The sequence below is a fragment of the Pongo abelii genome, chromosome 12 (genome assembly GCF_028885655.2).
Source record: "Pongo abelii isolate AG06213 chromosome 12, NHGRI_mPonAbe1-v2.0_pri, whole genome shotgun sequence".
NCBI classification, from domain to species: domain Eukaryota; kingdom Metazoa; phylum Chordata; class Mammalia; order Primates; family Hominidae; genus Pongo; species Pongo abelii.
Genome location: NC_071997.2, coordinates 14,606,298 through 14,626,547, shown reverse-complemented (window position 1 = coordinate 14,626,547; position 20,250 = coordinate 14,606,298). Strand labels below are relative to the sequence as shown.

At 36.3% G+C, this 20,250-nt stretch overlaps 1 protein-coding gene across 1 annotated transcript; it reads left to right on the top strand.

Moving 5' to 3' along the window:
- Positions 1-18,101: 18,101 nt before the first annotated feature.
- LOC129057611 (cell division cycle protein 27 homolog) lies at positions 18,102-19,774 on the top strand. The gene is given in 2 exon segments (XM_054547789.2): positions 18,102-19,074; positions 19,113-19,774. Coding segments are annotated over 2 exon segments (1,635 nt in total).
- Positions 19,775-20,250: the final 476 nt, after the last annotated feature.

The window sequence follows — 20,250 nt, the reverse complement described above, 5'->3', positions numbered from 1 at the left end:
AGTCTACAAATAGACTGTTTCTAAATTGCTCAATCAAAAGAAAGGTTCAACTCTGTGAATTGAATGCACACATCACAAAGAAGTTTATCAGAAAGCTTCTCTCTAGTTTTTATATGAAGATATTTCCTTTTCCACCATAGGCCCCAAAGCACTCCAAATATCCAATTGCAGATTCTACAAAAAGATTGTTTCCAAACTGTTCTATCAAAAGAAGGTTCAACTCGGTGAGAAGAATGAACACATCACAAAAAAGTTTCTCAGAAAGCTTCTATCTAGTTTTTAAGTGAAGATATTTCCTTTTTCACCATAGACCTCAAAGCTCTCTCAAATGTCTCTTTGCAGATTCTACAAGAAGACGGTTTCCAAACTTCTCAATCAAAAGGCAGGTTCATATCTTTGAGGTAAATGCACACATCACAAAGAAGTTTCTCAGAAAGCTTCTGTCTAGTTGTTATGGGATGATATTTGCTTTTTCACCATAAGCTTCAAAACCTTCTGAAATATCAGTTTTCAGATTCTACAAAAAGTGTGTTTCCAAACTGCTCAATGAATAGAAAGGTTCAACTCTGAGAGATGAATGCACACATCACAAAGAGGTTTCTCAGAAATCTTCTGTCTGGTTTTTATGTGAAGATATTTCCTTTTTCACCATAGGCCTCCTATCACTCACAAATATCCCTTTGCAGATTCTAGAAAAAGACTGTTTCCAAACTGCTCAATCAAGAGAATGGTTCAACTCTGTGACACGAAGGCACACACCACAAAGAAGTTTCTCAGAAATATTCTGTCTAGTTTTTATGTGAATATATTTACTTTCTCACCGTATGCCTTAAGACACTCACAAATATCCCTTTGGAGATGCTCCAAAAAGATGGTTTCCAAACTGCTCAATCAAAAGAAAAGTTCAACTCTGTGAAATGAATGCACACATGACAAAGAAGTTTCTCAGAAAATTTCTGTGTATATTTTATTTGTAGATATTTCCTTTTTCACCATAAGCCTCAAACTGCTCACAAATATCCCTTTACAGAATCTACAAAAAGACCGTTTGCAAACTGCTCAATCAACAGCAATGTTGAAATCTGTGAGATGAATGCACACATCACAAAAAAGCTTCTCAGAAAGTTTCTGTCTATTTTTTATGTGAAGATATTTCCTTTTTCAACATAAGCCTCAAATCGTTCACAAATATCATTTTGAAGATTCTACAAAAAGACTGTTTCCAAACTGCTCAATCAAAAAAAAGGTTCACTCCGTGAGATGAATGCAGACATCACAAAGAAGTTTCTCAGGAAGATTCTTTCTAGTATGTATTTGTAGACATTTCCCTTCTCACCATAGGGCTCAAACCGCTCACAAATATCCATTTATAGATCTACAAAAGACTCTTTCCAAACAGCTCAATTAAAAGAAAAGTTCAACTCTTGAGATGAATGCACACATCAAATAGAGGTTTCTCAGAAAGCTTCTGTCTAGTTTTTATGTGAATGTATTTCCTTTTTCACCATTAGCCTCAAAGCTTTCACAAATGTCCCTTTGCAGATTTTACAAAAAGACTGTTTCCTAACTGCTCAATCTAAAGATCAGTTCCAAACTGTGAGATGCATGCTGACATCACAAAGAAGTTTCTCAGAAAGATTCTGTCTAGTTTTTACCTGAATATATTTACTTTCTCACCTTTGGCCTCAAACCACTCAGAAATATCCCTTTGCAGATTTTCCAAAAAGACACTTTACAAACTGCTCAGTCAAAAAAAGTTTCAACACTGTGATATGAATGCTCACATCAAAAAAAAGTGTCTCAGAAATCTTCTGTCTAGATTTTATTTGTGGATATTTCCTTTTTCACCATAAGCCATAAACTGCTTAAAAATATCCCTTTGCACATTCTACAGAAAGACAATTTACAAACTGCTCAATCAAAAGAAAGTTTCAACTCTGTGAGATGAATGCTCACATCACAAAAAAGTGTCTCAGTAAGCTTCTGTCTAGATTTTATTTGTTGATATTCCCTTTTTCACTTTAAGCCATAAATCACTTAAAAATATCCCTTTGAAGATTCTACAAAAAGACTGTTTCCAAACTGCTCAATGAAAATAATGGTTAAACTCTGTGAGTTGAATGCATGCATCACAAAAAAGTGTCACAGAAATATTCTGTCCAGATTTTATTAGTGGGTATTTCCTTTTTCACCATAAGCCTGAAAGGGCTCACAAATATCCTTTGGCAGAATCTTTAAAAAGACTGTTTACAAACTGCTCAATCAAAAGAAACATTCAGCTCCGTGTGATGAATGCACACATCACAAACAAGGTTCTCAGAAATATTCTGTCTAGTTTTTATGTGAAGATATTTCCTTGTTCAACATAGGCCTCAAAGCGCTCCAAATATCCAATTGCACATTCTACTAAAAGACTTTTTCCAAACTGCTCAATCAAAAGAAAGTTTCAACTCTGTGAGATGAAACTGCACATCACAAAGAAGTTTCTCAGAAGCATGTGTCTAGTTTTTATGTGAAGATAGTTCCTTTTTCACCACAGGCCTCAAAGGGCTCACAAACATCCCTTTGCAGATTATACAAAAATACTTTTTCCAAACTCCTCAATCAAAAGAAATGTTTAAATCTGTAAGATGAATGCACACATCACAAAGGAGACTCTCAGAATGCTTCTGTCTGGTTTTTATGTGAAGATATTTCTTTTTCAGCATAGGCTTCAAACCACTCAGATATATCCCTTTGCAGATCGCACAAAGAGACTGTTCCAAACTGCTCAGTGAAAAGAAACTTCAATTCTGTGACGTGAATGAAAACATTGCAAAGAAGTTTCTCAGAATGCCTTGGTCTAGTTTTTATGTGAAGATATTACCTTTTTCACCATAGGCCTCAAACTGCTCACAAGTATCCCTTTGCAGATTCTACAAAAAAACTGTTTGCAAACTGCTCAATGAAAAGAAACCTTCAACTGTGTGAGACGAAAGCACACATCCCTAGAAGTTTCTCAGAATGTTTCCATCTTGTTTTTATGTGACGATATTTCCTTTTTCTCCATAGGCCTCAAATCCTTCCAAATATCCATTTGCAGATTCCACAAAAAAATTGTTTCCAAACTGCTCAATCAAAAGAAAGTCTCAACTCTGTGATATGAAAGCACACATCACAAAAATTTCTTAGAAAGCTTTTGTCTAATTTTATGTGTAGATGTTTCCTTTTTCAGAATAGGCCTCAAAGTGCTCAGAATTGCCCTTGCAGATTCTACAAATAGACTGTTTCAAAACTGCTCAATCAAAAGAAAGGTTAAACTCTGTGAGAGGAATATTTTCACCACTTGCCTCAAAGTGCTACAAACATCCATTTGCATATTCTATGAATAGACTGTTTCCAAACTGCTCAAAATCAAAACAAAGGTTCAACTCCATGATATGAATGCACACATCACAAATAATTTTCTTAGAAATCTTTTGTCTAATTTTTATGGGAAGATATTTCTTTTTCACCATAGGCCTCAAAGCACTGCAAATATCCACTTGCAGATTCTACAAAAATACTGCTTCTAAACTGCTAAATCAAAGGAAAGTTCAACTGTGTGAGACGAATGCACACATCACAAAGAAGTTTCTCAGAAAGCTTCTGTCTAGTTTTTTTGTGAAGATATTTCCTGTTTCACCATAAACCTCAAAGGGCTCACAAATATCCCTTTCCGGATTCTACAAAAAACTGTTTCCCAACTGCTCAATCAAAAGAAAGGTTCAACTCTGTGAGAGGGAACCACACATCCCAAAGAAGTTTCTCAGAAAGCTTCTATCTAGTTTTTATGTGAAGCTATTTCCTATTTCACCATAAGCCTCAATGGGTTCACAAATATCCCTATGCATATTCTAAAAAAAGACTGTTTCCAAACTGCTCGGTCAAAAGAAAGTTTTAACTCCATGAGATGAGCACACACATCACAAAGAAGTTTATGAGAATGCTTCTGTCTAGTTTTTATGTGAAGATATTTCCTATTTCACTGTAGGCCTCAAAGTGCTCGCAAATATCCTTTGCAGATTTTATAAAAAGACTTTTTCCAAGCTCCTCTGTCTAAATAAAGTTTCAACACTGTGAGATAAATGAACACATCACAAATACGTTTCTCAGAATGCTTCTATCTAGGTTTCATGTGAAGATATTTCTTTTTCACCATTGGGCTCAAACCACTCAGAAATATCCCTTTGCATATTGAACAAAAACACTATTTCCTAACTACTCAATGAAAAGAAAGTTTCAACTCTGTGAAGTGAATGCAAACATCACAAAAAAGTTTCTCAGAAAGCGTCTGTCTAGTTTTCATGTGAAGATATTTCCTTTTTCACCATAGGCCTCAAAGCCCACGAAATATCCATTTGCAGATTATACGAAAAGACTGTTTCCAAACTGCTCAATCCAAAGAATGGTTCAACTCTCTGAAATGAAAGAACACACCACAAAGGAGTTTCTCAGAAAGCCTCTGTCTAGTTTTTATATGAAGATATTTCCTGTTTCACCGTAGGCCTCAAAGCGCTCTCAAATATCCCTTTAAAATTCTGTGAAGAAAGTCATTGGTAGCTTGATGGGGATGGCATTGAATCTATAAATTACCTTGGGCAGTATGGCCATTTTCATGATATTGATTCTTCCTACCCATAAGCAAGGAATGTTCTTAAATTTCTTTGTATCCTTTTTTATTTCATTGAGCAGTGGTTTGTATTTCTCCTTGAAGAGGTCCTTCATGTCCCTTGTAAGTTGGATTCCTAGGTATTTTATTCTCCTTGAAGCTATGCAGCCATAAAAAATGATGAGTTCATGTCTTTGTAGGGACATGGATGAAATTGGAAATCATCTTTCTCAGTAAACTATCGCAAGAACAAAAAACCAAACACTGCATATTCTCACTCATAGGTGGGAATTGAACAATGAGAACACGTGGACACAGGAAGGGGAACATCACACTCTGGGGACTGTTGTGGGATGTGGGGAGGGATGAGGGATAGCATTAGGAGATATACCTAATGCTAAATGACAAGATAATGGGTGCAACACCTCAGCATGGCACATGTATACATATGTATCTAACCTGCACATTGTGCGCATGTACCCTAAAATTTTAATTATAATAATAATAAAATAAAAATAAATATAAAAATAAATAAAAAATAAGAAAAAAAATCCCTTTGCAGATTACACAAACAGACTGTTTCCCAACTGCTCAATCAAAAGAAAAGTTCAACTCTGTGAGATGAAAGCACACATCACAAAGTTGTTTTGCATAAAACTTCTGTCTAGTTTTTATGTGAAGATATTTCCTATTCCACCGTAGGCTTCAAAGGGCTCACAAATATCCCTTTGCAGATTCCAAAAAAATACTGTTTCCAATTGCTCAATCAAAAGAAAGGTTAAGCTCTTTGGGATAAATGCACACATCACAAAAAACTTTCTAGGAATGCTTCTGTATAGTTTTTATGTGAAGTTATTCCCTATTTCACCATAGTCCTCAAAGGGATCAAAATTATCCCTTTGCAGATTCCACAAAAATACCGTTTCCAAACTGCTCTATGAATAGTAAGGTTCAACTCTATCAGATGAATGGAAAAAATCACAAAGAAGTTTCTCAAAAAGTTTCTGTCTGGTTTTCATATGAGGATACTTCATATTTCACCATAGGCCTCAAAGGGCTCAAAAATATCCCTTTGCACATTCTACAAAAAGACTGCTTCCAAACTGATCAATCAAAAGAAAGCTTCTACTCTGTGAGAAGAAAGCACACGTCATAAGGAAGTTTCTCAGAATGCTTCTGTCTAGTTTTCTGTGAAGATATTTACTTTTTCACCATAAGCTGCAAACCGCACACAAATATCTCTCTGCAGATAGTACAAAAAGACTGTTTCTGAATTGTGCATTCATAAGGTTCTACTGTGTGAGATTAATACACACGTCAGAAATAAATTTCTCAGAATGCTTCTGTCTATTTTTTATGTGAAGATATTTCTTTATCTCCATAGGGCTCAAAACGGTCAGATATATCCCACTGCAGATGCTACAAAAAGACTGTTTCCAATCTGCTCAATAAAAAGAAAGCTTCTACTCTGTGAGAAGAAAGCACACATCATAAGAAAGTTTCTCAGAATGTTCTGTCTAGTTTTTATGTGAAGATATTTCCTATTTCACCTTAGGCCTCAAAGGGCTGACAAATATCCCTTTGCAGATTCTACAGTAAGACGGTTTCCGAACTGATCAATGAAAAGAAAGGTTCAACTCTCTGCAAGGAATGGACACATCACAAAGAAGTTTCTCAAAGTTCATCTGTTTAGTTATTATGTGAAGACATTTCTTTTTCACCGTAGGCCTCAAACCACTCAGAAATATCCCGTTGCAGATTGTACAAAAAGACAGTTTCCAAACTGCTCAGTCAAAACAAAGGTTCAACACTGAGATGAATGCACACATCACAAAGACGTTTCTCAGAACGCTTCTGTTTAGTTTTTATGTGAAGATATTTCCTTTTTCACCATAGACCTCAAAGGACTCCAAATATCCATTTGCAGATTCTGCAAAAAGAGTGTTTCCAAACTGGTCAATCAAAAGAAAGATTAAACTCTGTGAGATGAATGCGAACATCACAAAGCAGTTTCTCAGAATGCTTCTGTCTAATTTTTATGTGAAGATATTTCCTTTTTCATCATAGGCCTTAAACTGCTCACAAATATCCCTCTGCAGATACTACAAAAAGACTGTTTCCAAACTGCTCAATCAAAAGAAAGGTTCAACTCTGCAAGATGAAAGCACTCATCAAAAAGAAGTTTCTCAGAAAGCTTCTGTCTAGTTTTTATGTGAAGATATTTCATATTTCAACAAAGGCCTCAAAGGGCTTAGAAATATGCCTTTGCAGAGTGTCCAAAGAGACTCTTTCCAAACTGCTCAATCAAAGGAAACTTTCAACATGTGAAATGAAAGTGCACATCACAAACAAGTTTCTCAGATGGTTTCTTTCTAGTTTTAATATGAAGATATTTCCTTTTTCACCATGCGCTTCAGTGGGCTCAAAAATATCTCTTTTCAGATCCTACAAAAGGCCTCTTTCCAAACTGCTCTAACAAATGAAAGTTTCAACTCTGTGAGGCGAAATCACACATCACAAATAAGTTTCTCAGAAAGCTTTTTCTAGTTTTCATGGGAAGATATTTCCTATTTCACCTTAGGCCATAAAGGGATAACAAATATCCCTTTACAGAATCTACAAAAAGACTCTTTCCAAACTGCTCCACCAAAAGAAAATTTCAACTGTATGAGATTAATGGATGCATCACAAAGCAGTTTCTCAGAAAGCTTCTGTCTAGTTTTTATGTGAAGATATTTCTTTTTCACCATAGGCCTCAAACATCTAAGAAATATCCCTTTGCAGATTGGACATAAAGACTGTTTCCAAACTTCTCAATCAAAAGAAATTTTCAACTCTGTGTGATGAATGTACACATCACAAAGAACTTTCTCAGAATGCTTCTGTCTAGTTTTTATGTGAAGATATTTACTTTTTCACCATAGGCCTTAAACCACTCCCAAATATCCCTCTGCATATAATACAAAAAGACTGCTTCCAAACTGCTCAATGAAAAGTTCAACTCTGTGGGATAAAAGCACACATCACAAAGACGTTCTTCAGAAAGTTTCTCACTAGATTTTATGTGAAGATATTTAGTTTTTCACCACAAGCCACAAAGCGCTCCAAATATCCATTTGCAGATTCTTCAAAAAGACTGTTTCCAAACGGATCAATCAAAAGAAAGTTTCAACTCTGTGAGATGAATGCAAACATCACAAAGAAGTTTCTCAGAATGCTTCTGTCTAGTTTTTCTGTGAAGATATTTCCTATTTCACCATGGCCGTCAATGGGTTCACATATATCCTTTCGCAGATTCTACAGAAAGACTGTTTCTGAACTTCTCAATGAAAAGAAATGTTCAACTGTGGGAGATGAATGCACACACATGAAAAAGAATTTTCTAAGAATGCCTCTGTGTAGTTTTTATGCTAAGATATTTCTTTTTCACCGTAGACCTCAAACCACTCAGAAATATCCCTTTGCAGATTGTAGGAAAAGATGGTTCCCAAACTGCTCAATGAAAAGAAAGGTTCAACTCTGTGACATGAATATGCACATCACAAAGAAGTTTTTCAGAAAGCTTCTGTTTAGTTTTTAAGTGAAAATATTTCCTTTTTCACCATAGGCCTCAAAGCCCTCCAAATATCCTTTTGCAGAATCTACAAAAAGAGAGTTTCCAAACTGTTCAATGAAAAGATAGATTCAAATCTGAGAGATGAAAGCACACATCACAAAGAAGTTTCCCATAATGCTTCTGTCTACTTGTTTTGTGAAGATATTTTCTATTTCAATATAACCTCAAAGGGCTCACAAATATCCCTTTGCAGACTCTACAAAAAAGACAGTTTTTGAACTGCTCCATGAAAAGAAAGTTTCAACTCTGTGAGATGAATGCACAAATAATAAACTAATTTCTCATAATGCTTCTGTCTAGTTTTTATGTGAAGATATTTCTTTTTCACCATAGGCATAAAACCGTTCAGAAATATCCCTTTGTAGATTCTACAAAAAGACTGTTTCCAAACTGCTCAATCAAAATAAAGGTTCAACCCTGTGAGATGAATGCACATATAACAAAGAAGTTTCTCAGAAATCTTCTGTCGTGTTTTTATGTGAAGATATTTCCTTTCTCAACATAGGCCTCAACGTGATCCAAATATCCATTTGCAGATTCTACAAAAAGACTGTTTCCAAACTGATCAATCAAAACTAATTTTTAACTCTCTGAGATGAAAGCACACATAACAAAGAAGTTACTCAGACAGCTTTTCTCTAGTTTGTATGTGAAGATATTTCCATTTCACCTGAGGCCATAAAGGGCTCAGAAATATTCCTTTGAAGGTTCTACAAAAAGACTGTTTCCAAAGTGCTCAATCAAAAGAAAGGTTCAACTCTGTGAGATGAATGCACACATCACAAAGAAGTTTCTCAGAATACTTCTGTCTAGTTATTATGTGAAGATATTTCCTTTTTCACCATAGTCTTTAAACCGCTGAAAAATATCCCTCTGAAGATACTACAAAAAGACTATTTCCAAACTGGTCCATCAAAGAAAGTTTCAACTCTGTGAGATGAATGGACTCATCACAAAGAAGTTTCTCAGAATTCTTCTGTCTAGTTTTTATGTGAACCTATTTCCTTTTTCACCGTAGGACTCAAATTGCTCCAAATATCCATTTGCAGATCCTACAAAAAGAATGTTTCCAAACTGCTCAATCAAAAGATAGGCGCAACTCTGTGAGACGAAAGCACACATCACAAAGAAGTTTCTCAGAAAGCTTCTGTCTACTTTTTATATGAAGGTATTTCCTTTGGCAACATAGGCCTTAAACTGCTCACAAATATAACTCTGCTTATACTTCCAAGAGACTTTCTCCAAATTGCTAAATCAAAAGAAACGTTCAACCTTGTGAGATGAATGCACACATCACAAAGAAGTTTCCCAAAATGCTTCTGTCTAGTTATTATGTGAAGATATTTCCTTTTTCACTATAGTCTATAAACCACTCAAAAATATCCCTCTGCAGATACCACAAAAAGACTGATTCCAAACTGATCCATCAAAGAAAGTTTCAACTCTGTGAGATGAATGGACTCAACACAAAGAAGTTTCACAGAATTCTTCTGTCTAGTTTTTATGTGAACATATTCCCTTTTTCACCATAGGACTCAAATTGTTCCAAATATCCATTTGCAGATTCTACAAAAAGAATGTTTCCATACGTCTCAATCAAAAGAAAGGTGAAACTTTGTGAGACGAAAGCACACATCACAAAGAAGTTTCTCAAAAAGCTTCTGTTTACTTTTTATATGAAGGTATTTCCTTTTGCACAATAGGCCTTAAACTGCTCAAAAATATAACTCCGCTTATACTTCCAAGAGACTTTCTCCAAATTGCTAAATCAAAAGAAACGTTCAAATTTGTGAGATGAATGCACACATCACAAAGAAGTTTCTCAAAATGCTTCTGTCTAGTTTTCATGTGAAGATATTTATTTTTCACCATTGGCCTCAAACCACTCTGAAATATCCCTTTGCAGTTTGTACAAAAAGACTGTTTCCAAACTGCCCAATGAAAAGAAATGGTCAACTATTAGAGACGAATGGAAATGTCACAAATAGTTTTCTCAAAAAGCTACTGTCTAGTTTTTATCTGAAGATATTTCCTTTTCCTCTATAGGCCTCAAAACGCTCCAAAAATCCATTTGCAGATTCTACAAAAAGACTGTTTCCAAACTACCCCATAAAAAGAAAGGTTCAACTCTGTGAGAGGAAAGTGCACATCACAAAGAAGTTTCTCAGAAAGCTTCTATCTAGTTTTTATGTGAAGATATTTCATATTTCAACATAGGCCATATGGGGCTCACAAATATCCATTTGCAGATTCTAAGAAAATACAGGTTCCAAACTGCTAAATCAAAAGAAAGGTTTAACTCTGTGAGATGAATGGACACATCACAAAGAAGTTTCTCAGAAAGCTTCTGTCTAGTTTTTATGTGAAGATATTTCTTTTTCACCATAAGCCACAAAAGGCTAAGAAATTTCCCTTTGCAGCTTCTACAAAAGACTGTTTCCAAACTGCTCAATCGAAAGAAAAGTTGAATTCTGTGACGTGAATTCACACATCACAAAGAAGTTTCTCAGAACTCTTCTGTCTAGTTTTTATGTGAAGATTCTTCCTTTTTCACCATGGGCCTCAAATAGCTCCAAATATCCATTAGCAGATTCTACAAAAAGACTTTCCAAACTGCTCAATCAAAAGAAAGGTTCAGTACTGTGAGAAGAAAGCACACATCACAAAGAAGTTTCTCAGAAATCTTATGTCTAGTTTTTATGTGGAGATATTTCGTATTTCATCACAGGCCATAAAGAGCTCACAAATATCTCTTTGCAGATTCTACAAAACGACTGTTTCCAAACTGCTCAATCAAAAAAAAAATGTTCAACTCTGTGACATGAATGGACACATCACAAAGAAGTTTTTCAGATGCTTCTATCTACTTTTTATGTACAGATATTTCCTTTTCACCATAGACCTCAAATGGCTCAGAAATATCTCTTTGCAGATTTTACAAAAAGACTATTTCCAAACTGCTCAAACAAAAGAAAGATTCAACTCTCTGAAATGAAAGCTCACATCACAAAGAAGTTTCTCAAAATGATTCTGTCTAGTTTTTATGTGAATATATTTCCTTTTTGACCTTAGGCCTCAAAGCTCTCCAAATATCCATTTGTAGACTCTTCAAAAAGACTGTTTCCAAAGTGATCAATCAAAAGAAAGGTTCAGCTGTGTAGGATGAAAGCACACATCACAAAGAAGTTTCTCAGAAAGATTCTGTCTAGTATTTATGTGAAGATATTTCCTATTTCTCCATAGGCCTAAAGGGGATCACAAATATCCCTTTGCAGATACTACAAGAAGACTGTTTCCAAACTGCTCAATGAAAAGAAAGGATCAACTCTGTGAGGTGAATGCACAGATAAAAAAGAAGTTTCTCAGAATGCTTCTGTCTAGTTTTCATGTGAAGATATTTCTTTTTCACCACAGGCCTGAAACCACTCAGAAATATTCCTTTGCAGATTGCACAAAAAGAATGTTTCCAAACTCTTCAAAGAACAGAAAGGTTCAACTCTTTGATATGAATGCAAACATCACAAAAAGTTATCTCTAAAAGCTTCTGTCTGGTTTTTACGTGAATATTTAGTTTTTCAGCATAGGCATCAAACCGCTCACAAATATACATTTTCAGATTCTATACAATGACTTGTTCCCAAACTGCTCAATGAAAAGAAATGTTCAAATCTGTGAGATGAAAGCACGCATCACAAAGAAGTTTCTTAGAAAGTTTCTGTCTAGTTTTTAGGTACAGATACTTCCTTTTTCACCTTATGCCTCAAAGCGCTCCAAATATCCATTTACCAATTCTACCAAAAGAGTGTTTCCAAACTGATCAATCAAAGGAAACGTTCAACTCTGTGAAATGAAAGCACACATCACAAAGAAGTTTCTCAGAATGCTTCTGTCTAGTTATTATGTGAAGACATTTTCTATTTCACTATAAGACTCAAAGGGCTCAGAAATATCCCTTTGCAGATTCTACAAAAGGACTGTTTCCAAACTGCTCAATCAAAACGAAGGTTTGCAAGCATCACGAAGTTTCTCAAAAATCTTCTGTCTAGTTTTTATGTGATGATATTTCCTATTTCACCATAGGTCTCAAAGGGCTCAGAAATATCCCTTTGCAGATTCTATGAAAAGACTCTTTCCAAACTACTGAATGAAATGAAAGTTTCAAATCTGTGGGATGAATGCACACATCACAGAGAAGTTTCCCGGAATGCTTCTGTCTGATTTTTATGTGAAGATATTTCTTTTTCACCATAGGCTTCAAACCACTCAGAAATATCCCTTTACAGATTGTGCAAAAAGACTGTTTCTAAACAGCTCAATGAAAAGGAAGATTCAACTCTGGGAGATGAATGGAAACACCACAAAGAAGTTTCTCAAAAAGCTTCTGTCTGGTTTTTATGTGAAGGTATTTCCTTTTTCACCGTAGGCCTCAAACTGCTCACAAACATCCCTTTGCAGATTCTACAAAAAGACTGTTTCCAAACTGCACAATGAAAAGAAAGGTTAAACTCTGTGAGATGAAAGCACACATCACAAAGAAGTTTCTCAGAATGCTTTTGTATAGTTTTGTGTGAAGAAGTTTCCTTTTTCACCATAGCAATCAAAAGAACGGTTCAAATGTGTGGGATGAATGCACACATCCCAAAGAAGTTTCTCAGAAAACTTCCGTTTAGTTTTTTGTGAAGACATTTCCTTTTTCACCATGGGCCTCAAAGCACTCCAAATATCCACTTCAGATTCTACAAAAAGAATGTTTCCAATCTGCTCAATCAAAAGAAAGGTTCAACTCTGTGAGGTGAAAGCACACATCACAAAGAAGTTTCTTAGAAACCTTCTCTCTAGTTTATATGTGAAGATATTTCATATTTCAAAATAGGCCTCAAAGGGCTCAGAAGTATACCTTTGCAGATGCTACAAAAAAAGAGTGTTTCCAAACAGCTCTATCAAAAGAAATATTTAACTTGGTGAGATGAATGCACACATTACATAGAAGTCTCTCATAATGTTTCTGTCTAGTTTTTTTGAGAAGCCATTTCCTTTTTCACTATAGGCCTCAGTCTGCTCATTAATAGCCCTCTGCAGATACTAGAAAAAGAGTCTTTCCAAACTGCTCAATCAAAATAAAGGTTCAAATCTTTGAGATGAAAGCCCACGTCACAAAGAAGTTTCTCAGAAAGTTTCTGTCTAGTTTTTATGTGAAGATATTTCCTATTTCACCTTAGTCCTCAAAGGGATCACAACTATCCCTTTTCAGATTCTACAAAAAACTCTTTCTGAACTGCTTCATCAAAGGAAAGGTTCAATTCTGTGAGATGAATGCACACATAAAAAATTAGTTTCTCAGAATGCTTCTGTCTTGTTTTTATGTGAAGATATTACTTTTTCACCATAGGTCTCAAACCGCAAACAGATATTCCTTTGCAGATTGCACAAAAAGTATGTTTCCACACTGCTCAATGAACAGAAAGTTTCAACTCAGTGAGATGAATGCAAACATCACAAAGAGTTTTCTCAAAATACTTCTGTTTAGGTATTATGTGAAGATATTTACTTTCTCACCATAGGCCTCAAACTGCTCACAAATATCCCTTTGCAGATTCTACAAAATGACTTGTTGTGAAATTGCTCAATGAAAAGGAAGGTCCAAATCTGAGATGAAAGCATGCATCACAAAGAAGTTTCTCAGAAGTTTCTCTCTAGTTTTTATGTGTAGATATTTCCTTTTTCACCATAGGACTCAAAGCACTCCAAATATCCCTTTGCAGATTCTACAAAAAGAGTTTTTCCAAACTGCTCAATCAAAAGAGAGGTTCAACTCTTTGAGATGAAAGCACACAGTACAAAGAAGATTTTCAGAAAGCTTTTGTCTAGTTTTTATGTGAAGATATTTCCTATTTCACCATAGGCCTCAATGTGCTCACAAATATCCCTTTGCAGATTCTTCAAAAGGACTCTTTCCAAACTGCTGAATCCAAGGAAAGTTTCAACCCTGTGACATGAATGCACACATCACAAAGAAGTTTCTCAGAATGCTTCTGTCTAGTTTTTATGTGAAAATATTTCCTGTTCACCATAGGCATAAAACGTTGCAAATATCCATTTGCAGATTCTACAAAAAGACTGTTTCCAACCTGCTCAATCAAACGAAAAGTTCAACTCTGTGAGATGAAGGCACACATGACAAATAAGTTTCTCAGAAAGCTTCTGTCCAGTTTTTATTTGAAGATTTTCCCTATTTCACTATAGGCCTGAAAAGGCTCACAAATATCCTTTTGCATATTCTAAAAAAAGACCGTTTCCAAACTACTCAATCAAAAGAGAGGTTCAAATATGTGTGATGAATGCACACATCACAAAGAAATTTCTCAGAATGTTTTTGTCTAGTTTTTATGTGAAGATATTTATCTTTCACCATAGGCCTCAAATGGCTCAGAAATATCCCTTTGCAGCTTGTACAAAAAGACTGTTTCCAAACTGCTCAATCAAAAGAAAGTTTCAACACTGTGAGATGAATGCACACATCACAAAGAAGTTTCTCAGAAAGCTTCTGTTTAGCATTCATGTGAAGATATATCCTTTTTCACCATAGGCCTCAATGGGCTCAGAAATATCCCTTTGCAGATTCTACAAAAGGACTGTTTAGAAAACTGCTTAATCCAAAGAAATGTTCAACTCTGTGAGTTGAATGCATACATCTCAAAGAAGTTTCTCATAACGGATCTGTCGAGTTTTTTTTGTGAAGATATATCCTTTTCAACCATATGTCATAAACTGCTAATGAATATCCCTCTGCAGATACTACAAAAAGACTGTTTCCAAACTGTTGCATCCAAAGAAATGTTCAACTCTCTGAGATGAATACACCCATCACAAAGGAGTTTCTCAGAATGCTCCTGTCTGGTTTTTATGTGAAGATATTTCCTTTTTCACCATGGGCCTCAAAGTACTCCAAATATCCATTTACAGACTCTACAAAAAGAGTTTTTCCAAACTGCTCATTCAAAAGAAAGGTTCAACTCTGTGAGATGAAAGCACACATCACAAAGTAGTTTCTCAGAAAGCTTCTGTCTAGTTTTTATGTGAAGATATTTCCTATTTCACCGTAGGCCATAAAAAGCTCACAAATTTTTTTTGCAGATTCTTCAAAAAGACTGTTTCCAAACTGCCCAATCCAAAGAAAGGTTCAACTGTGTGAAAAGAATGGACACATCACAAAGAAGTTTCTCAGAATGCATCTATCCAGTTTTATGTGAAGATATTTCTTTTTCATCCTAGGCCTCAATGGGCTCAGAAATATCCCTTTGCAGATTCTAAAAAAGAACTGTTTCCAAACTGCTCAATCTAAAGAAAGGTTCACCTCTGTGAGTTGAATGCACACATCACAGAGAAGTTTCCCAGAATGCTTCTGTCTACTTTGTATGTGAATGTATTTCCTTTTTCACCATAGGCCTCAAACCGTTCACAAATATCCCTCTGCAGATACAACAAAAGGACTGTTTCCAATCTGCTAAATCAAAAGATAGGCTCAACAACGTGAGATGAATGCATGCATCACAAATAAGTTTCTCAGAATGCTTCTGTCTAGTTTTAATGTGAAGATATTTCATTTTTTCACCATAGGCCTCAAAGCACTCCAAACATCCATTTGCAGATTCCACAAAAATACTGTTTCCAAGCTGCTCTATCAAAACAAAGGTTCAACTCTGTGAGATGAAAGCACACATCACAAAGAAGTTTCTCACAAAGCTTCTGTCTAGTTTTTATGTAACGATATTTCCTATTTCACCACAGGCCTCAATGGACTCAAAAATATCCCTTTCAGATCCTACAAAAAGAGTATTTCTGAACTTCTCAATGAAATGAAAGTTTCAACCCTGTGAGGTGAATGCACACATAAAAAAGAAGTTTCACAGAATGCTTCTGTCTAGATTTTATGTGAAGATATTACTTTTTCACCATAGACCTCAAACTGCTCAGAAATATCCCTTTGCAGATTGAACCAAAAGACTCTTTCCATACTGCTCAATGAAAAGAAAGATTCATCTGTGTGAGATGAATGCACACATAGAAAAGAAGTTTCTCAGAATGCTTCTGTCTAGTTTTTATGTGAAGATATTTCCTTTTTCACCATAGTCCTTAAACCATTCACAAATATCCCTCTGCAGATACTACAAAAAGACTGTTTCCAAACTGCTCCATGAAAAGAAAGGTTCAACTCTGTGAGATGAATGCACACATAAGGAAGAAGTTTCTCGGAATGATTCTGTCTAGTCTTTATGTGAAGATAATTCTTTTTCACTACAGGCATCAAACGGCTCAGAAATATCCATTTGCAGATTGTACAAAAATACTTTTTCCAATCTGCTCAATCAAAAGAAAGGTTCTGTTCTGTGATATGAATCCAGGCATCACAAAGAAGATTCTCAGAAGCTTCTTTTTGTGTTTTTGTGAAAATATTTCCGTTTTCACCATAGGCCTAAAAGAGCTGCAAATATCCATTTGTGGATTCTACAAAAAGACTGTTTTGAAACTGATCAATCAAAAGAAAAGTTCAACTCTGTGAGACGAAAGCACACATTGCAAAGCATTTTCTCAGAAATATTCTGTCTAGTTTTTATGTCAAGGTATTTCCTGTTTCATCATAGGCTGTGAAGGGCTCACAAATATCCATTTGCATATTTTAAAAAAAGACTGTTTCCAAACTGCTCAAAGAAAAGAAAAGTTCAAATCTGTGAGATGAATGCACACATCAGAAAGAACTTTCTCAGAATGCTTCTGTCTAGTTTTTATGTGAAGATATCTCTTTTTCACCTTAGGTCTCAAATAGCTAAGAAATATCCCTTTCCAGATTTTACAAAAAGACTGTTTCCAAACTGCTCAATAAAAAAAAAGTTTCAACACTGTGAGATGAATACACACATCAAAAAGAAGTTTCTCAGAAAGCTTCTGTTTTCTTTTTATTTGAAAATATTTCCCTTTTAACCATAGGCCTCAATGGGCTCAGAAATATCTCTTTTCAGATTCTACAAAATGACTGTTTAGAAAACTGCTGGATACAAATTACACCATTATGGCTCACACACTGCAGCCTCAACCTCCCAAGGGTTTGGCGATTCCTCAAGGGATCCTACAGCCTTGGCCTCCCAAAGTGTTGGCGTTACAGGCTTGAGCCACCAGCACCCGGCCTGAGTTAATACATCTGGTCTCACTACGTCTTAACCAGACACCCATGAAGAACTCAACTCAAGAGAGAGTTGGCAAGAGACTCTCGGCATTCTCTCCCGAAAGCAGTGAGGTGGATGGCAGACGTGTGTCCCGAGCTCCTGGGGTTTTAGTTGACCATGTGTAGAGGAGAGATTTCCAATGTTTCCAGAGAGGCACGAGCCACAGTTATTCGGGGCATCGGAACACGAGATGGGCTTTCTGACAGCAACTTAATGGCCAGGAAGGTCCAGAATCTGCCAAGGCCCATGTCCCAGGGTGGGGCCAATGGAACCCAAGGTAGAGGGAGTCAGCGGTCCTCACAGAGAGGACTCCAGCCCTAGGTTCCGCTGTGCAGACCAAATCAGAAAGAAGAGACACCTTCGTCCTACATGCCACATCCCTCCACTGAACTTGGGAGTGGATCTGTTTCCCAAACATAAGGTGACTTTCGCTTTGCAATGGATCACAAGGGGCCAGGCTTTCCAGAGTCAGCAGGATAAAGAAGTCATTCTGGCTCGGCCACCCCCTTCCCCTGGTAACTGGTGAATTTAAATGAGCCGAGGCTGGCCGGGCCAGAGCCGCTACAGGGGGGAGGGGGGTGGGTGGGGTGGGGGTTTCCTAAGGCACTGCAGAAATTGGGCCTTTGCCTAGAGGATGACAGTGCTGCAGGAACCCGTCCAGGCTGCTATATGGCAAGCAGTAAACCACTATGCTTACCGAGATGGGGTTTTCCTCACAGAACGCCTTTATGCAGAAGTACACTCAGAAGAAGCCTTGTTTTTAATGGCTACCTGTTCTTACCTCCCAGGAAAGGCCTATAAAGCATATAGACTCTTGAAAAGACACAGTTGTCCTACACCGCAATGCAAATACCTGCTTGCAAAATGTTGTGTTGATCTCAGTAAGCTTGCAGACTGGGAACAAATCTTATCTGGTGGAGCGTTTAATAAGCAGAAAAGCCATGATGATATTGTTACTGAGTTTGGTGATTCAGTTTGCTTTCCCCTTCCATTGTTGGGACCTGTATATTGCAAGACAGATCGGCTTGCTAAAGGAAAAGAATGTTACCAAAAGAGGCTTAGTTTAAATCCTATCCTCTGGTATCCCTTTGAATCATCATGTGAAATAGGTGAAAAGCCAGATCCTGACCAAACATTTAAATTCACATCTTTACAGAACTTTAGCAACTGTCTGCCCAACTCTTGCACAACACAAGTACCTAATCACAGTTTATGTCACAGACAACCTGAGACCATTCTTATGGAAACACCCCAGGACACAACTGAATTAAACAGGGTCAATTTAGAATCTTCCAATTCAAAGTACTCCTTGAATACAGATTCCCCAGTGTCTTTTATTGATTCAGCTGTAATTTCACCTGAAACTTTCCCACTGGGAACAGGAACTTCCATATCATCTAAACAGGTTCAAAATAAACCAAAAACTGGTCGAAGTTTATTAACAGGACCAGCAGCTCTTAGTCCATTTACCCCACGTTTTGGGATTTTGCCATTAGAAACCCGAAGTCCTGGAGATGGATCTTATTTAAAAAACTACACTAATACACCTTCTGTAATTGATGTGCCATCCACCAGAGCCCCCTCAAAAAAGTCTGTTGCCAGAATTGGCCACAGACTGTTGCCAAAATTGGCCACAGAGGAATAGCTCAATCTAATATAAATGACAACCTGGAAATTACAAAATTGGACTCTTCCATCAATTCAGAAGAGGAAATATCCACAATCACACCTCAGATTCAGGCTTTTAATCTACAAAAAGCAGCAGCAGAAGGCTTGATGAGCCTTCTTCATTAAAGGGGGAAAGGTTATTTATTTTTATGTTCATACCACTGCAAAGAAGCTATAAATATTTTGAGCCATCTACCTTCTCACCACTACAATACTGGTTGGGTACTGTGCCAAATTGGAAGGTCTTATTTTGAACTTTCAGAGTACATGCATGCTGAAAGAATATTCTCAGAGGTTAGAAGGATTGAGAATTATAGAGTCAAAGGCATGGAAATCTACTCTACAACACTTTGGCATCTTCAAAAAGATGTCGCTCTTTCATTTCTGTCAAAAGACTTAACAGACATGGATAAAAATTCGCCAGAGGCCTGGTGTGCTGCAGAGAACTGTTTCAGTCTGCAACGGGAACACGATATTGCAATTAAATTCTTCCAGAGAGCTATCCAAGTGGATCCAAATTATGCTTATGCCTATACTTTATTAGGGCGAGAGTTTGTCTTAACTGAAGAATTGGACAAAGTGTTAGCTTGTTTTCGAAATGCTATCAGAGTCAATCCTAGATATTACAATGCATGGTAAGTGGTAATGAATTGTAAAGACAAAGTCTTGTTGATGGTGCTGGTAGTCACTGATTTATCTTGTTAGATAGCTCTTTATTGTCATGAATTTGGTTACTAATACTTAGGAATGGTACATACTGGTCAATAACTTCAAACCAACTTTTTTTATGAAATGTATGTCTTTAACAAACTCTTCAGTTAACTAATGATAGTAGAATACGAGATGCTTATACTCAACAGTTTCAGTCTTCTACAAAACTTTTGCAGATACTGCAGTTGTGTTTTGTTTGTTTGCTTGTTTAGTTTTGTTACTTGATTTGTTACTTTTTCTTCGAACACAAAAATGGTGATTGGGACAAAAAGTGCTTGGGAAATTGGAAAGGAATAGCATAATTCACTTATTGGATAATAGAAAAAAACACGGAAAATTTCACTAGTTGCTTTTTGACAATGTTCCAGTTTATTGAGTTACTATTAAAAACTTAATGTATCCTT